This window comes from Nyctereutes procyonoides, unplaced genomic scaffold (genome assembly GCF_905146905.1).
Source record: "Nyctereutes procyonoides isolate TBG_1078 unplaced genomic scaffold, NYPRO_anot_genome, whole genome shotgun sequence".
Taxonomy (NCBI): domain Eukaryota; kingdom Metazoa; phylum Chordata; class Mammalia; order Carnivora; family Canidae; genus Nyctereutes; species Nyctereutes procyonoides.
In genome coordinates this window covers 25,515,552-25,542,805 of record NW_026575082.1, presented here as the reverse complement: position 1 = coordinate 25,542,805, position 27,254 = coordinate 25,515,552, and the positions used below count along the sequence as shown (strand labels likewise).

The 27,254-nt window shown below is 43.8% G+C and overlaps 1 protein-coding gene across 1 annotated transcript in view; it reads right to left on the bottom strand.

The window, feature by feature from the left end:
• The window catches only part of LOC129514650 (voltage-dependent L-type calcium channel subunit beta-4), a 41,049-nt gene extending 15,219 nt beyond the window's left edge, over nucleotides 1-25,830 (bottom strand). Inside the window, exons 1-6 of the mRNA XM_055333412.1 lie at nucleotides 25,765-25,830; nucleotides 23,942-24,022; nucleotides 22,486-22,544; nucleotides 13,580-13,689; nucleotides 8,008-8,159; nucleotides 6,213-6,308 (exon numbers count right to left, since the gene is read on the bottom strand). Of these exons, the coding sequence (XP_055189387.1) occupies nucleotides 6,213-6,308; nucleotides 8,008-8,159; nucleotides 13,580-13,689; nucleotides 22,486-22,544; nucleotides 23,942-23,986 (462 nt within the window). The 5' untranslated portion in view covers nucleotides 23,987-24,022; nucleotides 25,765-25,830. The remainder of the gene's footprint in view (nucleotides 1-6,212; nucleotides 6,309-8,007; nucleotides 8,160-13,579; nucleotides 13,690-22,485; nucleotides 22,545-23,941; nucleotides 24,023-25,764) is intronic.
• Between the last annotated feature and the right edge of the window lie 1,424 nt (nucleotides 25,831-27,254).

Genomic DNA, 27,254 nt, shown 5'->3' with positions numbered 1-27,254 from the left:
ATGTGTCTCAGGAATAAATAAATGAAATGTCAAAAGCAGAAGAGGCGTCCGTGGCAGGTTAAAGCTGGCCACGGATTCCCTGACGTGCCCCCCCCACCCCCCCGGGGATGAGGGTCTGCGGCCCTGCCTCGAGTCTGGGCATGGTGGGAACCCTGGCTGGCGGACTGCTGCAGAGGCGAGGCCGCACGTTGTCTGGGCCAGCGCCCCAGCTTCGGGGGTGGGTCCGCGGCCCCAGGAGCTGCCACGTGAGAAGCCTGATATCTGGGTTCGGGGGACCGGGGGGCCGGTCCCACCCCACCCAGCCCGGAGCCCCCTGCACCTGCCGATGAGCGCCCAGCACACCTAGCCTGGAGCCGGTGTCTGGGGACAACCGCTGGGCCACAGGGGGTCTGCCCTCCCCCGGGGTCACCGTGCGGCGGACCCCGAGGCACTCCCTCGGCCCCGGGCCCTGGCCATGGAGCCCCAGCCTCTCCACAGGGCGGGCCACGCCCGGGGGCTGCCCCCCACGGCCTCATTCTGGAAAAGCCGGTGCCCTCTCTGGGCCTCAGGCCCCTCATGCAAACAACGAGGAGGTGGGACTGGCTCAGGGGTTCCCCAGAGGCAGCCACGGCCCCCCCCCCCCCCGGCCACATTGCAGCCTCACGACCCAGCTGTGTCTGCAGGGCAAGGTCTCGAGTGCTCGGCTGTCGCACTCTTCCCCCCGCACCTGACCGCGGCCCACGGCCCACGGTAATGGCTTGTGGGAGGACGCGGCCGCGAGGCAGCGCTGCTGTGCACCTGCCACCCGTCTGCCCGCAACCCCCGGGCCGGGTCCACCCTGCTGCCACCGACGGGCTGGCTTTTCCGGTGCCGCCTGAGACCTGGTGTCCTGAGCGCCGCGGCCTTTACCTTCCTGGCAAAGCGCGGCCGCTGCCACCTGCCAACTCTCCGGCCGGAGCTGCGGTGGCCCATTAAGCGCAGTGCACGTCCTCCCAAAGCAACTAAAGTGACACAGTGGGCACCAGTCTTTCAATGACAGTTATAATCATGGTCTTAAAACAACCAGGGCCAAACGCAGACACATTTTTAGATGACCACCAGTTTTTACGATCCAAAGGTTTTTTGTTTTTTTTTTTTACCTGCACCAACACAAAGTGTAAAATTCCTTCTCAGCATTACAGATGCTAGTCAAACAACATCCAATGAATATGTCTAATAACGGAAACAGGGCTCAGAAAATGTCAAATACAAAGTAAGCTTACTTATCCCGGCTGCTTGTATGATACGCCAGGTTCGCTGATCTGTCAGGTAAAACAAGAATTTGCGGCTGAGCTGTAATAATAGAGCGAGGCTGTCTTCCCAGCGCACGCATGAGGCCGTTTGGGATCCCTGACGTTCGGAGAACTCCTAAGACACCCTCAGTATCCTCTGCATGTCAGGATGCACGTGTATTTTCTCAGCTCCGGCTATTGCAGAGGTGATATGTTGTATTATACACACAACTACTCGACTGTCGACCCTCTCAGCAGCTAAAATACGTCCATTTTAATAGGACACAAGTGTTTTTCTCTAACGATTATTAGGAATAAATGTTAATAAACCCACTCTTACAAAAAGAGCAAATTAAAATGAGCAAGTTTAATTCACCTAAAATGTTATCTCTCAAGAAATCGCTTACTAAGACTTCTGAAAACATCATTCACCACAACATTTGTCCGTATTAACCTAAACTAGTGGTTCTCAACCAGGAGTGGTTTTTCCCCCCCTCAGGGACATCTGTCAATGTCTGGAGACATTTTTGGTTGTCCCAATTTGGAAGCTGTTACTGGCCAGGGACGCGGCTAAATATCCTGCGGGGCCCACAGGACGGGCTCCCATCATGAAGGGTTATGCAACCAAGAATGTCAGTAGTGCTGAGGCTTCAGAGAAATCCTAATCGAAACTGATCTTTGAATCTATCTTTTGATTCATAAAGTGAGACCTGTAAGACTATCTATGATCTACCAAATTTGCTAACAGTCGACTTAGCCAACTGTAGTCTCTTTTCAAAACACTGAAGCATAATTGGCACATAATATTGTATCAGTTTCAGGTGCAAGATCTACACATTGCAGACCACCCGCCGCACACATAGTTACCACCTGTCACCATAGAAAGTTATTACAAATTATTTTTTTTAATTTTTTTAAAAGATTTTATTTATTTACTCATGAAAGACAGAGAGAGAGAGGCAGAGACACAGGCAGTGGGACAGGCAGGCTCCGTGCAGGGAGCCCGACGTGGGATTCGATCCCAGGACTCCAGGATCACACCCTGGGTTGAAGGCAGGCACTCAACCACTGAGCCACCCAGGGATTCCCAAGTTATTACAAATTATTGACTACAGTCCCCCAGTACTTTTTGTCCCTGTGAATTATTTATTTATGACTGGAAGTGTCTACCTCTTAACCCCCTTCACCTATCTCATCCGCCCCCTTCTGCCGCCCCTCTGGCAACCATCAGTTTGTTCTCGATGTTAGACTCTGCTTAGACTACGCAGGCCGCAAAGGCAGGAACATGCCTTTGAATCCCCAGCACCCAGCAAGGTAGCAGGTCCGACGCTTAGTGTTTGCTGAATGTAGTTTAGTTCCCGTAGGTGAGCCACACAGAACTGAGACGAGTGAGTATTTTGAGTCTGTCTGACTCAACCCTACGGTGACCCGGATGCCGCGTCCTCAGGCACGCCCACGGATCATTCCACACAAGTATCTGAGCTCAATGACGTTCTGAAACGAGGATGTCACTCAACCTGATATATTTTCTGCTTCTTTTCATTCCCTCCTCTTCCTTGGGCTCCACAGCCTTCATGGTTTCGCCAACATCTGTCCCCTGATCACTTCCCAAATCTAGATAGAATCAGTCTCACGGTTGAGAAGGGTCGTAGACACCTTATCCTTCAGCCTTCACCAAGGGAGATTCCTCTTACAACCCACATCTGTTCCTAGAGTCCACTCCACCCGTCCCGCCTCCAAATGAGTGCAGTGAGACGCCAGGAGAGCAGGAGCTCGCTGCTGAGAAAGCCATCCCGTTCTTTCCGGCATTTGCATTCGAGTAGACTCCTGAAATGCCTCGCTCCTGGTAAATGCCTCTGCTCACTCTACACTGTCCAATAAAATTAAACAGGCTTAACTACTTTCCAGTCCCCCCAGATCTGCTCCTAAAACTTCCTCAGATCTTGCGGCCACCTCAGGGACCTCCCAGGACCAGGCCACGTGCACAGTGTAGATCCCTCTACATCTGCGAAGACAGACATGCCCAATGAATTTTGAGGTATTAATCTGTATTTTTCCTCTTGTATCTTTCCTCTTTTCTTTTCTTCCACTCTAGCAGGTGGCAGGGTCTGGGTTTTCTTGTCTGATGGGTGGGAGGGTAGCAGTGATGGGTGCTGTGGCAACAAATTGCCAGCTCTCTGTTTCCCTTCCTGGGTTTTGTTTCCCAAAAAGTCTAATTCGGTTGAAGAGATTTTGCTAACTGACTCAGGAAACAAAAGAAGGGGGTGGGGGATGCTTTTAGATTCAACAAAAGCAAACAGGAAGTTCCATTAATAGCAACAGGAGGGGAAAAGAGGGAGACACGTCCTCTCCCTGGCCTCTCTTGCCAATCCCAGAGAGTAGGGACTTCCAGGTCTTCCTTACCAAGGGTCTCAGCTCCACAAGAGGTCTGAAGCAGCAGGACACCCACCCTTAAGGATCACACGGACTTAGCCAATGGTTGCCTGCACTGGAATTCTCCCCCTCAACTCTCTCGATTTCCCTACCCACTGCCTCTTACCACTGGAGGCCTTTGTTCTATCCTGGAGATGCACACTGAGGTTGGGGGCCAGAGACGCAGCTGCCCCACATAGCTGGGGGGAGGTGGAGTGGCGCAGTGAACAGAGGTTTGTTGGAGTCAGACAGATCTAGGGTTGAATTTTGGGGCCCATTTACTGTTAGCTTCAACGAGTTTCCCAGTCGGGGACTTAGCTTTCCCTTCCAGAAAGTACAGATAATGTCATCGACTAGGGTAGTCATAGAGGCCCATGCTCAGATACCCTGGAAAACCTGCCATGATGAGTGTGGTCAGCAGACAGCCTTGGGCGTGGGGTGGGAGTGGGGAGACTGTGGCACCTTCTGGAACGACCACAACGTTCAAGCCAACGCCATGCTCTCCACAGGATGCTCCTAGCCAGTGCCTAAGCGCAGCATGGGAACTAGAGCCTGAACATTTCTGCCCCGCATGGGACCAAGGTGCCAGAAAGCTATGTCTCAGTCTGAGCTCCTCCCATCCATTTCTCCTTCTTTCCTCCTTTCCTTTCATGAGATCAGACTTACGTCTGGTCTTGTCAGAAGGTTCTCCTGGACTGTTCTGTCCTCTTTCTCTTTTATTTTTTTATTTTTTATTTTTTAATTTTTTTTGTTTTTTATTTTTTATTTTTATTTTTATTTTTTATTTTTATTTATTTATTTGTTTGTTTGTTTATTTATTGTCCTCTTTCTCTTTCAGTCGTCCATGGGCATTTTCTCCAGTAATTCCATTTAGGTGTCTGCTCCCCGGAAGACCCAAACTGACACAGCTGTCTTTGTAAGGCTGTCCTATTCATTGGAATCAACAGCACAGTCCTAGCTTTAGGTAGGACTCGGTAAAGGTCAACTCCCTTTAGCTTGTAAGGATTATAGAGTCAGGGGCCGGGTAATACATTCTTCTATTTATACACAGGGCTTTAAGTACACATTCCATTCTGTGAGTGGACTTCATTCACAGGCAGTGTGAAGTCCGACTTCTTAACATAGCACTCCGGACTCCAACCTACCCACAGTATCGGCGGGCAGGTAACCAGCTGTGTGCACAGGTGGGTGGGACAGTGAGGACAGGAAACTGGCTTTGGAACCAGGTAGACCTAATTTAATCCTACTTTGCTGTGTGACCTTAGGAAAATCATTTAACTTCTTTTCCTTCAGTTGCCCCAGCTACCAAATGGGCATAATACTGCCTACCTTACTAGGTAGCAGTGGCGGTTAGAGAGCATCTATGCAAAACATCTAGCACAACATCTGGCCTATCTAATAAGCATCCAATAAAAGGAGGCATCATACTCATATTGCCTTTCATTCATTCACTTATTCAATAAATATTTACTGCGGGCCTACCATAATAAAGAACTGAGATATTGCGGTGAACCAGACAGGAACAGATCCTTACAGAGCCTGATTAGCATAATGCAAAGCACCTCTGATAACTGTAATACAAACACCTAGATGGTGCTTATTATGCGCTAGGCCCCGTCCTAAGAGCTTCACCACATATTCACTTAGTGAATCTCTACAGCAACCCGGTGAGGCAGGTACTTGTACAAGATCACAAAACCAGGGTGGATCTGAACACAGGCAATCTGGCTCCCGAGTCCATACTTTTAACAGCTATGTTGTATCATCTCTCGCAACATCTGAATTAGATTTTATGCTTCCCCAGAGCATAAATGATCCTTACACAAGTATATATTTAAAAATCTAGTAAATCAGATCAGTAGGAAAGGCAAGAACTCATTTAGAGAGACACAAGCACAGTAGTGGTAAATCAACTGAGCGGTAGTCAACTATCATCAGCCACGGGTGACCCAGAGGGGAGCAGTGACCTGCCCCCACCCCCCGGAATCCCTGCCATTTTCTTGGCTTTCAACTCAGCAGCCATTTTCTGGCAATGGCACTAGGGCAAAAGTTGCTGTGAGATGATTTTTCATCTTAACCCTGACCTCTTCATCTGCTATGACCACAGGGTCTTCTAGTTCCCATAAATTCTCAACCTCCAAGGTCATATCTTTTCTGCCTACTGGAACGTTCCGGCAGAAAAAAATAAAGGAAAGTCAAATCAGTATGGTTTATTTGTTTTTCTCTTTTCATAAAAATGTCCACATGACTGGATTAAGTAGTCTGCTGAGTGTTTGTGAAGTAATCCAGGAGCAGGAAAGGACACGGGACACTGGACACTAGGTTCCTTTCTTAGTACACAGCAGACACCATCCAGTTCTGGATGCCTGTGTGTAGCCAACATGCCAGCAGCAGTCTGTCTGAAAAAACCCTTTATGTTTATGACAACATATCATTCAACATCATTCTAGAACAAAAATGACAATGGTTATATGAAAACAAAAAACAAAAACCATGCCACCTTCTCCTGTCTTGGCAAGAATGACTAAGACAAAAAATAATGGTACTTACTGGGGGACATTGTGCAAGTTTATCAGCTGCCACTAGTTGAACATTTAAGTGTTTACTTTGGGACTTTCCTCTGGATTTAATTAACCGCTGTAAAACCTGGTAGAAGAAGATATGAATCAATTAGTTAAAAGAAAAATGAATAAACCAAGACCTTTTTTATAGCCTGGTTAGCCCTGAGTATTAATAGAGAGGAAATACAATATGAAAAATCATATATGCAAACTCTGTAATGACATCACCCCCTACACTGTCTCTCACAGTGGCTTTGATATATGTTCATTCTATTCTCGCTCAGGGTGAGGTCCTGATGGGATCTCAAGCTCCCGTCCTAGATTTTACCCAGAGATTTCAAAGAGAGCTCTGCAAAAGTGGAGGAACTCATCTGTACCAGGTCATTCATGTCCAAATTCAGCTAAGGAATATTTAGTTCCCTAACTCAATATCAGATAAATATTAGTCATTTATGTATCTGGTCCTTTTGGTCACTGGTCATTATGGAGGTGTTCCAGTTTACATCAATAAGATAATTTCATGATAGGAATCTAGGCAAGACATTTGCACTGGCCTATTGCTAACATAACCCAGTGACTGGCTGTGTCACTTGGGTCCTGCTATAACTGCATTTGCCATATACTCCCTTCTCCTTTCCATTTTCTTTAGCTGAAACAGGGCCCTCACTCCCAAACAGTACTAGTCAGTGGGGCTCTATAATGCCTCTGTGCACATGTCCACAGGAGTCCCCGTTCCTACACTTAATGACCCCATGTGGCGGGGGCAGCAGACAAAAGAGGTTGAAATCTATTCTGCTGCAACGAAGGGTCCTCGAATCCCCTTCAGTTCTGGGCCAAAGAGACCTCCAGGTGGTCAAGGCCATTTCAATCCATTCTAACGGTTCCCAAAAGATCCTGATTTGCCCAAGATTCTCAGGTCCATCCTGTGCAGAACCAGTGCCTGCAGAGATAGAAGGCTGAGGGGCTGGGGGAAGGAAACAGCTTCTTTAGACATTATCCATCTGTGAGAGGTGACTACAGCTCTGGCTAGAAGCTGAATTGGCATTTTAGTGCTAAATTGCACTCTTGGAGGCATTAAAAATAAACTAATTATTAAGGTAGTACCTCCCTAGGATATCTGTTTCATATTAACTTTTTAGAATATCATCACTTCTTAAAAATGAAAGAACACCCAAATCAAAAGAGACCAATTTGAGGCTGTCTCGCTTTTATTTTTATCTACCTTTGTGGCAAAAAGATACATTGCAGACATTCCATTATGTTTAATCACAGAATACCCTACTCCCTGGAGAACCCAACCTGAGCACATGAATATAGGTATCTTTAACTTTTCTATAAGAGAGTTTATACAATTATGTTTGACTTTATATATGGCAAATGTATATACCTTTCCTGAACTACGTACTCTCTCAACCGAGGTCAGAATATAGGTGCTACAGGAACCAACATCACCCAAGAAATTTACTAAGATAGAACCAAAAGTCTCTGAAAAGCCGTACCTTACTTTTCCTCACCTTTCTTAATTTTTTGTTTCTGTTATACTTGTGTATAACTGCTTGGCGGGGGGAACCACACAAGAGAATGACCTTCTTCAAAACAATGGCTATTCTTTATTTGCTATCTTAGAATTTCAGACTGTGGGAATTAAAAACTGCCCATGAGAAAGGGTCTTGGTAAGATATTCTCATTACCTACTAACAAAAAAAAAAAAAAAAAAGCACAGAGCAAAGAATATTTCAAAAGAAATGAGCTTCTAATCCTTAAGGCAGAAATGATCTAATTACCTTTGGAGATGAGACTTTTACATGAACAATAATCGGCGCTAAAGAAGTCTTGATAAGTTGTGCTGGGTGATTGATGGTGTCTGCATCAAGAACAACCAGTTGTAAAGATCTTGCCAACTCAAAGATTCTTTCAATTTCACTTTGTACTTCCGCTGAAAGGAGAAATAATAAAGAGGACATGTTATTTTTTATTAATTCTTATATTTGAAAACATAGTAACCCTATTTTAGCTGTCTATATCGCAAAACAGAACATTTTTAATTTCATTCTTCTTTTAAGACCTTTTCTAAAGAGAGGGAGAGATGTGTTGAGTTTTGCATTAAACCAAAACATTGGTGAAAAAAAGAGACGGCTCTCTTAACTCACTTCTTACACTTGCCCTGAAATTTACCAATTTGTATAGCTATGTTGTTTATGATTGCTGCTTTGTGCTAAAGAACTTTTACCTTAGCTATAAAAGCTGAAACCATATTTAGTAAAGACCTGAAATAACATTGTGCAGAGCAACATCACATGGAAAGCAAATTATACTGAAATATTTCAATCAACAATTTATATATTAATATTTTGTTAATGTTTTTAAAATCCCACAATTTATGTTTTGACTGATATGTACATTTTTGTATCCAAGGTTAAATATCTGGGTCTACTCTTATAACTAACATTTTGCTATGTCTTAATTCAAGTATTAGGGTTAGTACACGTGGTCTAAGGCATAATCTCCAGTATTAAAACAAAAACAAAATTAAGGCCAATTATATTATAAGTGCTGAAATGCCTTGAGAATGAAAATCTATTCAACTGGCTGTAACAGCCAAGTGACCCAAATCTCTGCGTGAAACTGGTCAAATAAAAAAAAAATCTAGTTATTTTCCATGTCTGAAGCAATCCAGTTATTTTTAAAACAAAGCAGATTATAAAAAAAAACCCACATAATTTGGCTTTCTAAGACGTAAAAAAACTTTTTCATATATATTTTATGAATCATCTGATTTATTGGGTCATGTCCAGAAATGATCTTATTTTGCTTTTCACTCACTTTTATTTTTGGCCTGTGTATTATAGGTGTGACCTAGCAATGTTGTAATTGCATTTAAATTACAGAGTAGACAAAGTTACCTAATATGAGTTGCTTCAAAGATGGCCTCGGAAAGAGGTGATGTTCCTCGAAATATGCTCGTTGGAAAGGGTTTCTACCAGAATGCCATGATTCGTTTTGCTTATCCAGTATGTATTCGAGTTCATGTCACCCACCAAAAAGCTGTCCCTTCCATAACCCAACACAATGACAGGATGCGCCAGATCATGAATGCTCAAGACTGTTACATAATTCTATTTTCTGGGGCTTTGCATAAGGGCATTAAATTCTTCCCACAAAATCACTGATGTTTAATGCATGATTTGTATTAGAAACATGAATTTAGAGAGTCAACATAGCTATCGTTTTTCATATTATCCAATCCCAATGGTCTGAAAGATTTCATATTGCTCTGAAATGTGACTCGACCCCAAGACATCTGTGTAAAGAATTTGGCTGATTAGGCTCATTTGCAAAACTCTTAAGTCACATACTACATTTGTTAGTAATAATAACATACCTGTCCCTTTTTTCTCACATGTCAAAACAGTTTAAAAAAAGGGGGGGGGGGGAGAGAGATTTTTCTTATGCAAGAAGTTCAGAAAATAAAGTGTATTTGTATTGTAGTAGATTTCAGCCTCAGGCTGTTGGGGTAGGATCTCCATTGGTTGTTGCCAGTAAATTGCCACTGGTTAAGGTACCTCCCGGCCAGGACTTTTGTAGAACAAGTCTGCATTGCTTTAAGTTTCCAATCTGAATATAAATGTCTTCTGAAGTAGCAAAAAGGTAGTGAGGCAAACTGGACTGCTCTGGAACAAAGAACCCTCGAGGCACACTGTATAAATAACACAGAAATACCTCGCCTTATTTATTCTGCATCAGCAATGAGGTAAAAGTGGTTTTTGACCCGTGCAGAGGGCAAGCACATGCCCTGCCAGGACTCTTAGGCAATGGGCAATCTGGCATGGGTGGGAGGTGCTCGGGCAAGAAGGCTAGGAGGCTGCCGAGGCCGCACTACAGAGTGGCCCGTATTTGGATCATGATTCAGTACATAAACTGTATGTCTGAAAAAGAGAACGGTGTGTATCCCTACATAGCTCGTTTTCTTAAAGAAAAACTTTAGGCAAGCCCAGTAATCTTGACTTCCCATGCTGATTCTCAGAAGGTTCCAAAGTAAGCTTCATCATGATCTTACCCGAGACTAATGGAGCCCTGAGAAGTCAGGGACTATGGTGCTGGAAGACCTCAGTGAACACTTGTCTAACGTGACCATGACCCTCTAGACCCACCTCTCTCCAGCATCTCTGTCCCCTGTGATCTTTCTTATATCCAAATGCTTAATTAATTTATGCCAATGGCTCCTTTGGGTTCAGAGCAACTTTTCCCAAAGTGAGTACCCTCGAACACTAATCCCTTAAGATATCCTAAGAGGAAAAAGAGATTTTTTTTTTTGCAAAATATATATTGCAGGCTTTAATAATTTCTTTTGGAATTTCAAACACGCATTACTCTTCATATCTTAGTGGCTCTCAGAAGCCTTGCAGTAAAGAAACTGTCAACTGTTGAATCCAAATTTCCAAATTTGACTTTGGAAAACTTTTGGATATTATCAATTATTAGTATTTCTGAGAATTCACATTTCATATAATCTACTTGGGAGGTTTCTTTAGCAAGGTGTATTTCGAGCCCTAACACACTGGCCTCAACCTACTTTTCTAGTCTTTTCCCCTGTTGCTCTCAAAACTATGCCACCCACCCCCCTTTCTAAGCGTGCTCTGCACAAATTACTTGTTTATCAACCATGCAATGATTTTTACATGCTGATGCCTTTGCACATTCTTGTGTGCTTTGAAGAATCAGCTCAAATATAACTTCTCTGAAGTCTTCTCCGACACCTCTTACTCCCTATTCTTCTTTCTTTATATCCCTAGCTCTTTGCTCGTAATTCCATTATCAGACAGCACTATAACCATCTGCCCTTTCCTTCCGGTGGCTTATGGGTAAGATATTTTTTCTTAGTTATGTTTGTACTTCCTAAGTCCGGCATACCGTGTGTGGCACACAGTAGTGAACATGTGATGAGGGAATGCACAAATGTACATTAACAGGCAGGCAAATGGACATAATGGGCTCACGTAGTGGTTATGTTAATAGATTGCCATTAAATTAATTCTAATGACTGTAGGTATATGAATTTGCAAAGCAAAGGGGAAAAACCAGTGAACTGACATCTGTCTTGTTTTGTCCTCAATATTTACACTAACTCTACTCCACTGACTCAAACAGGTGCCTGGATTATCCAGAATAACTTCCAAGGATATCCATGAGACCTTGGCTGGGGTAGATGGTTAGAGGCAGGCAACCTCGCATATGTGTTTAAGTGCTTCTCAGCCTCTCATTATACATCAGAGGGAGGAGTAATTAAAAGTTGTGGAGTGAGAAGGAGAGTGGAAGACAGAAGAGACAACGGATGCTTGTTTAAGAAATCTTCAACCTCATTTGACACTCTTGGCTCCCACAGCCTTTACCTTTGGTCAGTCACCTAAGCTGATGCATCATCATTAACTCTTCCATTGTTTTTTTTTTAAATTAATTAATTAATTAATTATTTTTTTAAACTCTTCCATTGTTATTTCGTCAAGGTCAAAGTACTGTGTCTCTAAGAGTGTTTCACTCTGTATGTGAAGGATCTAAATACTGAACTAAGGAAGGAGCTGCTGAGGTCCAGGGTCTTGCTCTCACTGGGACTGACAACTATTCCATTTGGTATGTTTAACATTCTTTCATAAAGCAGCCACCCAACAAACATCTATTGAACAATTACCATGTGCCAACCCCATGCCAGGAATGTAGAGATGACACTTCGTAGCTTCCTTCTAATCTCTACAGTTCTTGGCTCAGGGTCAAGACTCAACCTTCAACAAATTCTTCAGCAGATGCCTGGGCATGCAAGCTCTCTTGGAATTTTTTTGTCTTCTATCATCATCTCCGTCGTTTAAGGGGTCATCCCTCTCTTTCCCACCCTGCCCATGAGGAAGAGGGGAGGAAAACAAGTGGCCCTCAGAATATGAATGCACAAGAGACTCCTAGAAAGTTACAAGGGGACCACGCCATGCCTGGCGATCACCGAAACCACTAACAGGCTTTCGAGAGGAACGCCGTGATTCCCCAGCAGCGTGGACTTGTTTCTGGGGATGGTGATTCCGTCTTCCACAGTCCTGTTCATACGTGGCTTTGTGTGGCTAGCTCCACGTTGAGTCAGGGACAGGCGGGGCTCGAGGGAGAGACAGGCGGGTCTACGTGACTAGGCTCACACAGGGGGCTATGTTTCCAGGCTCACAGAAATCCCAGATGTGGAAAATGCGGAGGTGCACAAAACCAGAGAAGAGGGAATATAATGAAACTGGGGAGTCTACCTCATTTGTCTTAAACGTCAGGGACGAGGTATCTCTACACAGCAGCTACCGCTGGACTACTGAAAATTACCAGACTTCAAAGAAAAAGTAAACATGGTGCTCTCGGGGGTAGAGATGTCAAGAAGATTAAGTTCCCCGGTCAACTCTCAACTGTGAAAGCCCACAGTGGCAACCGATTTGGGACCCCTGTCGCTCTAGAGCTTTCTTTCCTTTCTGTTCTCACCTGCCCTTAATAAACTTTCACTCTGGGGCGCCTGGGGGGCTCAGTCAGTCAAGGGTCTGCTTTCGGCTCAGGTCATGATCCTGGGGTCCTGGGATCAAGCCCCATGTTGGGCTTCCCGCTCAGCGGGGAGCCTGCTCCTCCCTCTCCCCTGCTCATGCTCTCTCTCTCTCTCTCTCAAATAAATAAAACCTTAAACAACAAAAAAACCCTTTCACCTCACTTCACCCTTTTGCGTCTGCAAGACTCACTCTTCTACTCCTGAGACGAGAACCCTCCAATCCCATAACACTATGGGATTTTCCCCTTCTCTATCATGGTGGCTTTCGGGATGCTTTCTGACTGTGCTCCAGGAAAGATGCATTTAAGCTCCCTGCATGTTATTAATGCTCGTTGCTATTTCCACCGGAGGCTGAGGCTATTCTGGGTCCCACTAGCTCAGGGCAGAAGCAGCCCTAAGACACCATTATCTAGCTTTCTTCTAAAGATCTGGGAAGGTTGAACATCTCATTTCTTTTCGTGTCAGCTGTGACTCAGGCATGACGGAGATCATCAGCCTCACCGAGAAGCTTGGGCAGAGTGGAGATGCGTGGCTCCCCGTGGTTAGGCAGTAGGAGCCCAGTGGAGCCCATGAGGATTCCTCCCACCAGACTAACTCACTGACTAGAGCCGAGCAAGGAGGCTCTGGCTGCTGTAGGACTACGTTCCCTTCTTTTCCATGGATAGCATGCTCTTCAGTCAATCGGCACTTCCCCATTCAGAATGGGGAGCAAACTGGAAAAGACATTCATAAACGCAACGTGTGTCATCCCGCTCTGAAAGCACAGCTTGGAGAAAGACCACATTGAAACATCTTACCTAAGCTGGACCGAGTGTTCGAACGTTCAATTATTGCTCTCTTGCTGGGATTATTTAGGACAGACCTCTTAGCAAGAGAAATGTCAGCTGTCACTCTTGTTATTGATATCCTATGAATAGGAACACAGAACAGAACAAGCCAGTAAACAATGTTATGGGGCTCTCAAGTGATTCATAACCACAGCACTTAATAACCACTTTACATACTGCAGCGCAGCCACAGTATAACAAACATGGGCCGTGAGTATTTCCAACAGGCTTTGGCTAGTAGCAAAATACAAGCCAGGTAGCTTGGAGGAAGGTTTTGGTTATTTAACCCAAACCCAAACCCAAACCAACCTGTTGTTAAAAATGCAGCTCTTCCCCCACTATTACCTACTTTGCCAAAATTCTCTTTTTAATAATGCGCACCATACCAGGAGGGAATCAAAACGTTAGGAATAAACCATGCCCTTTCTGGGAAGCAGCAATACAATTTCCCTACAATTCACAGTTGATTTGCTCTCGAACCAGACCTTCAAGAACTACCAATGCTCTGTGTTACCCACGCATAACAATGCTGCTGGCCAAAGGGGAAAGCCCTCTTCATTTTCATCACCAACACTCAACAGGCTGGTAGCGATGCTGCATTCCTGGTGCTCAACAGTTAATTTATGATACAAGAAGCATTTCTCTACAAGCCCAAAGGAATGCTACATTTCTAAGAAGGTGGAAAATACGATTTCTCTTCTTCATGCACAGGATTCTTCATATTTGCTTAAGGCTCTGAATGCATGAAGTGAGAAGTCATAAGACACTACAGTTGAGGGCAAGGTGAGGATCGTGCAAGCCTTGTACGCGTTTCCTGCAGTTATGCAAGAGAAGAATAAAGCAAAGACCACAAATGAACAGAGAGAGGAGTCTATTTCCATATGATTCATCAAATAAGAATCTCTGGAATTTACAGTTTTAAAATTCTTTAAGCTGGGATTGATCAGCTTCAGATTATGATCTACCTGTCGAATGCAAAGAATGCCTCTCTAAGCCGATTACTGGATTACTGCCATCATGGACCTTCCTACATTCTTATTTTCAGAGTTTGGAGAGTTCTGGGAAGGAGACAAAAGAATGGTGCCCCTTCCCTTCATGCTCAGTGCACTCGCGCTCCTTCATCTGTATATTCCTTTAGGGGCTGGGGCCGGGAGGAGGTAGAGATGATTGAGCCCCACGTCCTCTCACACCTGTTTGGCATACTCCCAGCCTCTCCTGTGGCTCCTGGCCTGACTTCAGTGACCCAAAGCCTTGAGGAAAATGTAAAATACTCCTTTTTGCAAGTGACTGGAAATTGCTTCTTTAAAGCAACAGGCTGTACTAAAGTTCTGAGGCCATTTTAATGCAAAGCACCTTCTTGTGTCATTATATTTATAAGCTGTAGAGGATAAGTTTTAAATTTTTACATTTTTTAGAATTTTTAAACACTATTAAGTTCTTTGAGGCATCTTCAAATTGCCTTCCTCTTAAACTAAGGGTTTTGTGAACTATCTCCAGGCCACTGAGACCACTGAGTGGCGGCTGAGCTTCCGTCCATGCCAGGCAAGCGCCTCTGCATTTCTGTTTTCTACACTAGGGCTTTGTAGACGATTTCATTGTAAAAAGCTGTTCCACTGCTAAAAAGCTTTGGAAAGCATTGCTCAAGTACAATTTCTTCATTTTACCAAGAAAACTGAGACACAGAGAGGAAGTTCCACGTGATTAGTTAGAGGCTAAGGATGCCTACAACACAGGCTCCCGAGCACCAGGCCAGGCCTTAGTCACCTGACAGTGCTCTTCTCCGGCAGCCCTGAGCCCCAGGGGCCAGCCAAGTGGTCAAGCCCAGACGCGTCTGACCTTGGCCATGTACTGAGAGGCGTCAGGATTTCAATGAGATTAAAGGCGAGTGAACCCCACGTCTCAGTCCCATTACCTAGTTGGCCTTTGCAACTTGAGGTAGGAGACCTCATAGGCAGTCCTGTGCTCCCAGCTCCCTTTACTTACAGGATAGGGTTTGCTTGTTTATTTTTGAGTTTCTGTTTGTTTGTTGTCTTAAGATGGAGCTGCTGGTTACAAACAGTCAAGTTCCAGAGCAATTCAAATCTATGACTAGAGACAAATGGGTTAATTGAGGAACAGAATTCGACTTTCTAGAATAAGGACTTTTGGAGGGCCTAAAAAGTCTATTCTGCATAAGGGAGATCAAATTTTCTAGGTCTATACAAGCCAAATAGTGACCCTTTGTTCTTAAAATTTGAAAGGTTTACCAACAGATGCATTCTCTTATTTTTTAGTGGATTTTAAAAATGTTTACAAAGCCTTTTTCAAACACACACAGAGTTTTACGAGCTTTTACAAGTCTTACAAAAAAGCAGCAAACAAAACAACACACATGCACAGGAAAAAAAAAACTGCTTAATATATTCCACAAACAGGAAAAGGTTCAGGCAATACGGCGTTCTTTTTCTTATTTGTCAACAAAATACCAGCACATTTGTTAATATAAGTCATTTCTTAAACATCTCTTTTTTTAAAAAATGATTGATTGATTGATTGATTGATTGATTTTAATTGATTTTAGAGATGGGGCAGGCAGGGAGAGGGAAATCCCCATGGAGCGTGGAGTCCCTCATGGGCTCAGTCCCAGGACCCTGACGGAGATCACGACCTAGCAGAAAACAAGAGTCGGCCTCTTGGTAAGTATTATTATAAGTTATTTCTTACTAACAGCACACACGCATGCACGAAAGAGCTCAGGACAAGACAGGCACAGCCCAGAAACTCTTCAAAAAGACAAAGCAGAAGTTTCTATTTTCCATACTGAGATGCTACTGTTATCAAAATCAGACACCAGAGCCTAACTTTTTTTTTTAAGGCTTCTCAGCAATATAATTGAAGTTTATATACTTCTTTTTTGTTTTATATACTTTAAAAATACTCTTCATATACTATATGATATTTTTATACTATATTATATATATACATATATATTTTTATATAAATAATATATATAAATATATATTTATATTTCATGATATACTATTTTTATAGTATATGATATATAATATACTATATTATATATTTTTATTATTATTTTCTTACTTAAAACAATGCCCTTTCGACTTCTTTGCTTGCTTTACTCACTGCCTCCAGTGTCTTTCAGTATTTCCATGCGTCTTATTCGATATGTCTTAAAAGTTCCCTACGAGACTCTTCTGTGACAGTGTCAGGGATTATTGTCTCATAGATAAACACGAACAGGAGTTTAATTCCTCAGCAAATTGGGTATAGTAGCAAATGTCACTGAAAACTAGCAAAAATTGTTCTCTAAATCTAGCAAATCTGAATCCCAACTGTTCTTTATTTCTGTTTTGGAATTCATCATAATTGCTGCAATCTATCATGACCTGTGAGTATTAGTTTTCTACAAAAAGTTACTATTTTTAGTTGTAACACATTCATTCAAAAACAATTAGTATTTCCATGTTGGTTCAGAACAGCTCTAAGGTCCTTCTGTACTCTATCCTTGCTACATCTAACATGCAATGCTATTAGTGCACTAATTAAAAAAAAAAAGCCTTCATAGAGAAGACAATTTTTTTAATAAATTAATTTTTATTGGTGTGCTCATCCCGTCAAGTGTCCCCCTCAGTGCCTGTCACCCATTCACCCCCACCCCCCGTCCTCCTCCCCCTCCACCACCCCTAGTTCGTTTCCCAGAGTTAGGAGTCTTTATGTTCTATCTCCCTTTCTGATATTTCCCACACATTTCTTCTCCCTTCCCTTATATTCCCTTTCACTATTATTCATATTCCCCAAATGAATGAGAACATACACTGTTTGTCTTTCTCTGATTGACTTACTTCACTCAGCATAATACCCTCCAGTTCCATCCACGTTGAAGCAAATGGTGGGTATTTGTCGTTTCTAATGGCTGAGTAATATTCCATTGTATACATAAACCACATCTTCTTTATCCATTCATCTTTCGATGGACACCGAGGCTCCTTCCACAGTTTGGCTATTGTGGACATTGCTGCTAGAAACATCGGGGTGCAGGTGTCCCGGCGTTTCATTGCATCTGAATCTTTGGGGTAAATCCCTAACAGTGCAATTGCTGGGTCATAGAGCAGGTCTATTTTTAACTCTTTGAGGAACCTCCACACAGTTTTCCAGAGTGGCTGCACCAGTTCACATTCCCACCAACAGTGTAAGAGTGTTCCCTTTTCTCCGCATCCTCTCCAACATTTGTTGTTTCCTGCCTTGTTAATTTTCCCCATTCTCACTGGTGTGAGGTGGTATCTCATTGTGGTTTTGATTTGTATTTCCCTGATGGCAAGTGATGCAGAGCATTTTCTCATGTGCATGTTGGCCATGTCTATGTCTTCCTCTGTGAGATTTCTCTTCATGTCCTTTGCCCATTTCATGATTGGATTGTTTGTTTCTTTGCTGTTGAGTTTAATAAGTTCTTTATAGATTTTGGAAACTAGCCCTTTATCTGATATGTTATTTGCAAATATCTTCTCCCATTCTGTAGGTTGTCTTTTAGTTCTGTTGACTGTATCCTTTGCTGTGCTAAAGCTTCTTATCTTGATGAAGTCCCAATAGTTCATTTTTGCTTTTGTTTCTTTTGCTTTCGTGGATGTATCTTGCAAGAAGTTACTGTGGCCAAGTTCAAAAACGGTGTTGCCTGTGTTCTCCTCTAGGATTTTGATGGAATCTTGTCTCACATTTAGATCTTTCATCCATTTTGAATTTATCTTTGTGTATGGTGTAAGAGAGTGGTCTAGTTTCATTCTTCTGCATGTGGATGTCCAATTTTCCCAGCACCATTTATTGCAGAGACTGGAGAAGACAATTTTAAAGACCAAAACAGTAAGCACGCTGTCAAGAGAATTGGGATGGAGGGCATACGTATATATGAGCATTCTCCATGGATCCTGCTCCTGCTGGTTGTGTGACCATGGACAAGTCAGGTCATCTTTTGGGCATCAGTATTCTAATCAATAAGATGGTAATGGTGGCTTTGCTAAACTGTCTCATGGAACTGTGGGTAGAGACAAACAAGGTAATTACTCCTAGTGCTTTATGTTGATGGGCACAGAGTGTATGTAAGTCAACTACTGGAGGTTTTCACCACTGGAGGAGACAGTTTCTTTATATCCTATGCTCAAAACTTAGTCTACCATGAACTCTCCCACTTCCAGAGTCCATGAAATTCATATATACTTTGAGGTAAGAGAATCAGCTCAGACACGTTGTAATCAAAAGCTGCTAATTTAAATATTGGTGTTTGGCATTCGAGTGTTCAATTGCTTCTCTCTAGTGTTTGATCACCAATGAGTCTGCACTTAGGGAGAGAACGGTAGAAGGTGATAAGAGAGTGATACCGATTTTGAAACAGAAGGTACCGTGTTGTCCTTTTCCATTTGTTGACTATGGTTACAAGTTGTTTTCGTCCCGCTGTCGTGGCCGCTGGGTGACAGCGTCAAGGGTGCCCATTGCTGTTTGTTAATAAAAACTACCTCCCTGAGTCTCCTGAGTTGTACTGCCGGCCTCTTTTCTTCAAATTCTTTCTCGAACCCCTTTTCTCCTTTGAGTGGCCTTCGACTAATAACTTCAGCTTTAGATCTCTTCTATACAGGCCACAAGAAGTTCATTTAGGATTTTTGGCCGTGATCACGTTGGTTACAAAGTGTTGGATAACTGCCGTAGAGCCGATCTGATCTAGTTGTGAAAATGCATGATGCCAACTTCACTGGAGTTGGAAATGATGAGCATAGGTCAACACATGGCAGTTGGTTTAACTGCCTGCTGTTGAGACTGTGAATGGGGCATTCAACCAGCTGAACCAGCTGCTGGGTAGGCTCCCCTAATTTATGATGTGTGCGTAGGAACTGCCACCATGCATGGATGCCCACGTGCACAAGGGTCCCCCAGGATCTAGTTGGTTTTTATATGCTTTTTATTTTTCTTACTTGTATTATAGTCCTACGGTAGCAGTCACAGCAATAAAATTGTGTAATAAGTAGCTCTCAACTGACTCAAATAATTTGAGGTATTTAAAAGGGCAAGTATATTATTTTGTAACACTCAAGCTGCTGGACTTGAAATCCAGTTTGTTGAGTTATTTTCTAACCAGGATCTGAAAAAAACAAGACTGAAGAAAGTTTCTTAGCCGATAGATCCCCCCCCCTTTTTTTTTGCTCTTTCTGAAAAATAGTGAGACTTTTCCTTGACTCCTTTGTCTAACCTTCTGCCTTCATAGCCAATTAGACGCTGAGTAGGTTTCCACCAGACCATTCTGTTTATGCCGCATCACGGTGCTGAAGCCTTCTGCATAGCTGTTCTCTTGGCTGGTTTCATTTAAAGACTATTTGTTGTTTCCTCTCCCTTTATTAATTGGTAAAACATAATGCAGCAGGCTGTCACAGCTCAAAATGTAAGGCTATTCCCCACACAGCAGATGTGTCGGAGTCAGTGTGAAGCTACAAGCGCGTTGCTTCTCCCTTATCAGAGTCTCTACATATTCTCAGCTAACGGCTCCATTCCTGGTTTTTCTGCCGCACTGGCCTCTCGTTATTTGAAAGCAAGTCCACTCTGCTACTCCGGCCTTTCCTGTCTATCTTTTCCCAACTCTGCCATAAATCAGGTCTCTGCAGACCTCATCTCTTTCTCCAACTACTGCATTCACCGCTGTTTGAATCTTCCTCCCATCCCTGCATCTTCTGCTGGGCCACCGGACCATATGGAGCACCTGGCACTGACACTTTAAATCTATTTCTACTAACACCATCTTCAACAGCATGTGTAAATGCTTGACGCAGTAGGTCCACCAGACTCGAAACGGATCTCTGCCATTAAAATCAAATTCGCTTCCTCTTCCCGGGCCTGAAAATTGAGGAAGAGCCTCAGATGCTTCATTCTTGAAAGGCATAATTAAGCCACTCACTTTCTCTTTGTTAAATTTTAATAGTTCCCTCCTTTTTTCCCCGTAGGCCCTACCTGTCAGACTGCTGCAAATACTGTCTTGTATAAAGGTGCTACGTGGTGACGGACTCAACGTGACACAGGCGGGCTGCACGATGGGGTAGGATCTGCTCGGCCTGGGACTGAGACGTGGTGGCCCGATGGCTCAGGACCTCTTAAGGCGAGGACGGCCCAGGTTACAACCGCGTGACTCTCAGCACAGTGACCCAGAGGGCAAGCCGCGCAGGCTCGCTGCGTCCCTGCCGCCGAGGGCCACCCGAAGCTCAGGGCTGCGGCCCAGTTGGCGGCGGCCAGGCCGAACTGCTGTCACGGTCAAGACTCAGAGCTCAGCCATCCTTTGCGGCGCTCCTTGCAGAGCGAGCTGGCCGTGAGCAAGCATCCTCCAGCGGAGCAGCTGGCCCGGGTGCGTGGCTGCTCCAGACCACGGCCAAGGACCTGCACTTGCCCTCCAACTGCATGCTCAGGGCTTCACGTCTGTTTTCTTGGGAACGACTTTGTTCTCCGCCTTCCAGAGCAGGGACACAAGGAGCAGGACACAGCCACGGCCCTCTCACAAGCCTCTGGAGTCCATCCCACGCACGTGGCGCAGACGGCCACGCGCCCATCAGAACCTCTGTCCACCCTGCTGGGCCCAGCCTGCATTCCCATCCGCTTCGCCGTGGCCTGGCCACATCATGTCCCGCCCAGGCAGCCGTGGGCATCCGCGGCTCACCCCGGGGCGCCCACGAGCATGCCACACACTTTTGGACCGCCTCCCCGGCCCACGTCGGCCACCTCACACTGTTCTGAGAGCAAGAGTGGCCCGCGCCGGTTGGAGCCCTTACCTTCGTAGCCCTTCGTGTACTCAGCCATCCACCTAACAGCACGGACGCATTCGGGTTTCTTGAACTAAAATCTCAATTATTGGAACCAAAATCTCAGTTTCTTTGTATTTGGTCCCAGAAGCTAATGAATATTGTAAACCCAGTTACCTAGAAGCTTTTCTTTTGACAAACACATACAGCTTCTACTTAAAGCATTATTAGGTTTGCTTTTTTCCTTAAAATACCATAATTTAAAAAAATCTTTCTGAAGCTACTTTGAAAAACATCTGGCAAGTTGGGTGCATGTACTCATACTTCTCGTTTTCTGCATTTCTAGTAAGCCTTCAGTGTTTGCAGTGTGGCTATTTTCAAAAGGAGTGCATTTTGCACTGCGAAGGAGCTTAGTAGTGAGTCAATATGGACTTTTTACCATTTCTCTGCAAAACACAGCAACTCTTTCAAGCATTTTTCACAAAACTTAAATGATTAACTTATTTGATGGCTGGAGACTGAGCCATGTTAATCCTACGATACGTGCAAAATATACCAATAAAATACAAGGTGATTTCTGGTAAAACACCCAGAACTAAGTACCATCGCCTGCAAACAGTGACTTTGGGAAGCTTATGATGAAAACATTTCTTGCACTCTTCTTTTCAGGAATCTCAGTCCTTTATACCTTTGCATGAGACACACATACATGCACACACACACATACTCATGCACGGTTCCCAAGTATTACTACCAGCTTGACCAGCGAGCCACCAGGTTTATCAGAAATATTCTACATTTTCATTAATATTTTTCACAAAATAAGTTTGGCATGAATTCACTAACAAGCAAGGAAATAGAGACCAACACATACATTTAATTAAAACAAATGGGTTATTTTCCTTCTCAAGGTCCTCTCTCCCTTGGGGATTCAATGCTATACTTCATAACTTCATATCTTCAGAATTCTTTCACTGTTTTCTTCCCTGAACACTGAGTTAACTTTTAATTAGAGAGCTTCTGCAATCACTGGAAACACAGATCCACAAATCAATTTATCATACATGTTCAGTTAAAGGAGAATAAAAATACAAAAACATCTGTATGTCTCACCTCCCATCAAACCTGTGCTTCAGGAAATCAAAGAGGGCTTTCTGCATCATGTCTGTTACCTTTGCAGAGGTGAGAAAAAGAGAATGAGGCAAACACACGCAGAGACAGAGAGAGAGAGAAGTCAAAGGTGAGAGAGGTGGAAGGAAGGGACACTTTGAGCAGAGACCCTACCCGGCCTGTTGTCTCGGAGGCAGTAGGCCAGGTTACCTGGAAGGCATCGCTCATGCTTAACCACTTAAAGGGACTGAACTCTCCCCCTTGGGTGTCCTCTAGGGTGTTGGGGCATGACCCAGCAGTGGTCGCTAGACCCAAGGCAGACCCCCTTCCCTTCTTAGTGACAGAAGGGGAGCCAAGAGGCCACAATGGGCTGGCTTGGCTGGCAGGTGCCACCTGAGTGGTGCTCGCGTCCAGCGAGGAGCAGCTGGAGCCCAGGACCCAGCCTCCCCATGGTAGGAATTCTCCATCACTATAGCTCGTCTGACGTTCCCCACTTAGAGGCCAAGGGGACGGGGGAAGAAGGAGGGAGACTGGCAGGGGGGAGGAGAAGGGGATGGGATTCTTGGGTCTGCCTCAACGAGATTCGTTAATTCGTTCAATAAATGGTATTGAGGACTATGTGATGGACACTGTCCTAGCTCAGTGGCAATGGTACCCTGCGGGTTGCCCACCTTCAGAGTTAACGTCCTGCATCTCCTCTGTGCTAGCACAAAGTCCGAATGGCATCGTCTGAAATGTAGGACCCCTGAGTCTTTACTCTTTTCCTCCTTACGTGGTATTGTTTAATCTCTGAACAAGCTCATTAATGTTTCCACTGGAGGTTTTTCCCCCTTCTGTGTCCTTAAAATAAATAAGCACAGAAATATTTGGTGGGGTATGCCATCATCTTGAGCACCCAGCAAGGTGAGATTTGTTGGTGCTCTGAAGGTTCAGGTTTGCTGGCAGGTTTGCTGCCTACATGTTCTCCTATGCTGTTAATACTCAATTATTTCTTTATTTTTGTTCAAGTAAGCTCTACACCCAATGTGGAGTTTGAGCTTATGACCCCAAGATTAAGAGCTGCGTGCTCTACCACTGAGCCAGCCGGGTGCCCCATACTTGATTATTTCCTTTTTTTTTTCTCATACTTGATTATTTCTAATCGTAATAGGAATGGTTGAGACAGAGTCCTTCACTTTGAATTTAATGCAGAGCAAACCGTTGACCAGAACTTTCTACTTTAAATGTTTTAAGGGATATATTTCTAAACAAAGAGATACATGTAAGAGGAGAAGTGTCCCAGAAAGGGAAGAAAGAGTGAAAGGCCACATAGGCCCCACACTGTGCCCCCCGCCTTCACATGAGGGGAGTTGGCCCCACAGGTAGCCAGGTGTAAGCAGACTCCGGAAGAGCAAGCCCCCGACAGCTGTTTCCTAGACTCCCGATCAAGAACCGAAGCAAAACAGATTGGTATTTGTACCTCATAACCCTTCAGTGACGGCCCCACTAACACCACTGGACGCATGGATGGCACGACATCATAAGGAGGAATGTGCTCCGTCTGAAAAAGATGATTTGACATGCATGACAAGGTGAGGCTAAGCACACCTCCTCGACAGCCACAGCACTCACAATTCTCAGGTCAAATGAGAAATGATTACCACGGGTCCCCACCGAGGAGGCTCCTCCCTTGTTTTATGGCCATTTGGGTCACTGAAATGGAACATTGCAGGCACGTATGGATAGAGACCTTAACAGTAAATTTAAAAAGGAAACACGACTTACCACTTTTTGCTTCTGTTTTGCTAAAAAACAACAATGAGAGCCATATCAAAATACGTAATCTCTGTAAGTGATAGTACATGATTTTAAAAGATGGGAGAATACCAATTTTTCCCTATGATTTTCATCATTTCACAATTCCCCATTCTGAAGAGCACTACTCTACTATTTCATTCTGGACAAGACAATTTTGAAGAGGAAAAAAAAAAGGCAGTTTCCTCCTTGTACGCATGACCTTATATCCTGACTTCCTATTGGGTGTGGAGGGTGGACTTTCTCATAACGCGGGAAGTTCTGGGCCAGCTGTGGGCCACAGGCTGCTCCCTGCTGGACACACAGCATGCAATGTAGCTGAGAACAACGTGGACAAATAAAATTTGTTTTTGATTTTTTTTTTTTTTACGATAGTCATACAGAGAGAGAGAGAGGCAGAGACACAGGCAGAGGGAGAAGCAGGCTCCATGCACCGGGAGCCCGACGTGGGACTCGATCCCGGGTCTCCAGGATCGCGCCCTGGGCCAAAGGCAGGCGCCAAACCGCTGCGCCACCCAGGGATCCCTAAAATTTGATAAAAGGGAACTTGGAATAACGATTTAGGTAAAAATGATCATCACCCCAATCACTAGTTATTTTAGGATTTGTGATTTTGATGGCCCATGAGGAAATTTTGCAGTCCTATATGGGTTTGTAAGTTTTTCACCTACTTTCCAGGATATTGACACATTTTTCCTTGTTACGTTGTTCTTAATTTCAAATAAAACCATATCCAGTCATTCCTGTTCTTTCTTGTCTGTAATAGTACAAAGCTGCAACGATGTAAATGTCCAACAGACGGGGATGAGGCAAAATATTTTGATGTCTGATTAAACTGGTTCCGTGGTCACCCAAGCAGGTCCAGTCCATCTGAGGACAACCTGGAGACCTACTTCCGTTCAGAGACCAGGAGCTCAGGAAGGATCCAGACGCACAAGAACCCCAGACTCAGTTATCTGCTGTCCAAATAGAAATGAGGTCGTCCAGGCTTATTCAATGCTTCAACCCTCCCAACCTCCACAGCCTGGGCTGTACTGTCCTAAAGTTCCCCATGGAGACTGGAACAGAGCATTTTCTTAAGAGTCTACAACTTTTTTTTTCTTTTAATTGGCCTTCACCATCTTAAAGTCTGTTGGGTTCTTGGGTGGAATAATACAAGATTATATGGGAGATTGAATTGCACAATGGACAGTTACTGGCTCTGGGGGGAAATAAGACTTTTCAAAATTAGATCATAATGATTTGGATTTTTGGCATCCAAGTATCCTTTAAATTGTATAAATTGAATCGAATCACTATAGAAAGAAAGTGAGCAATGAAATACTAAGTAGAAGAATCTTTAAATCAAGGCTTTAAATCATTTCCAAATTAGTAAAAATACTTGCGGTTATGTTCAAACATTAAGAAAGGAAAACATTCCATTAGAAGGAGATAAAGTAAAACCCTCACCTGTTAAAACAAAACAAAACAAACCAAAAAATCCCTCACCTGTTGATGTGGGTGTTGCTCGAAATGTCCCTGATACCATTTCTCCAAGACTTGAAGAAGAATTTCCACTGGATTTCCTAGGATATAGGAAAGGAACTTAGGACTCATTCCCCAGATTCCTCGCAAATAGAACATGAGAGTATAAAGCTTTCTTTGGCCTAAATCCTACTAAATAATTCAAAACACATCAAATCCTGCTTTGGAGAAGAACTTCAAGAATCTGTCCAAATGTCTTCTTTGACCTGTTTTGCAGGGAAGCTGCAAATACTTTGCAAAAAGTATCTCTCCTAGTTACTCAATGCAGAAATCAGGCGGAAAAAATCACGGACAGAAACAGTCTCGTGAATTGAGGCTTAACTAACACCAGTCATCAACGCACCAGTGGGATGACAGCTCAAAACAAGCCATCAGAGCCAGAAGAGGCATTTCTTTTTAAAAGTGATTATATGGGAGGCAGAATTAGGAAAAGATGGTAAGGATTTGGTCACAAATATTATCTGTGACCACTCCTCATGTGAGAGCCTGCAGGGGCCCTTGGGAGCCAACCCTTCCTACTTCTCTGGGGTTCCTTCCTCTCAGGCTCGATCTCACAACCCCGAGATCACATCTGACCTACAGACTCTAGGTCATAACACTCTAGTTTCTCATCCTGGCTTTGCCATTTGCTAGTTGCGGGACCTTGGCATATCACACTTCATGTTTCTGAGCCTCAGTTTCCCTATCTACAGAATCAGTTACATCTCATGGGTTGGTATGAAGAAAAAATAAGATCATGTCTATGAGCTCTTTGTTTTACCCTTTTAGTTCCAAAGTACAGAATAACATTATTGTTTTCAAAGATTCTATTCATTTATTTTAGAGCGAAATAGAGAGAAAGCACGAGTAGGGGGCAGGGGCAGAGGGAGAGGGAGAGAGAGCACCGTAAGCAGGCTTCAACATAGGGCTCGATCTCACAACCCTGAGATCATCACCTGAACCGAAATCAAGAGTCGGGCGCTTACTGACTGAGCCACCCAGGTGCCCCAGGACAAAATCACATTATGAACTAATCATAACAAAATAACTACTTTGGAAATGATAATAATACATTTATTATTTCATTCAATGAACTTTGTTGAGTACCCATTGTTCTAGAAACTAGGAACACAATAGTAGGGGGAAAAGACAAAAATCCTTTCCTTACAGAGACAGATTTTAGTAGGAGACACCACCGTCAAACAGATGAACAGATAAATATATAGTATTTCTGACAGTTCTAAGTGCAATGGAGAAAATGAAGTCAGGAGAGAGATAGGAAGCAAGGCAAGGGAAGTGGGTACAATTTTAAAGACGGTGGCTGGAAAGGGGTCACTGAAAAGGTGATACTTAACAAAAATCTGAAGCAGATGAAGGAGTAAGCTGGTGGAAATATGAAGAAAAGGATTCCAGTAAGAAGAAACTAGCAAGTGCAAAGGTCCTGAGGTCGGAACATGCATTCCCGATGTGTTTAA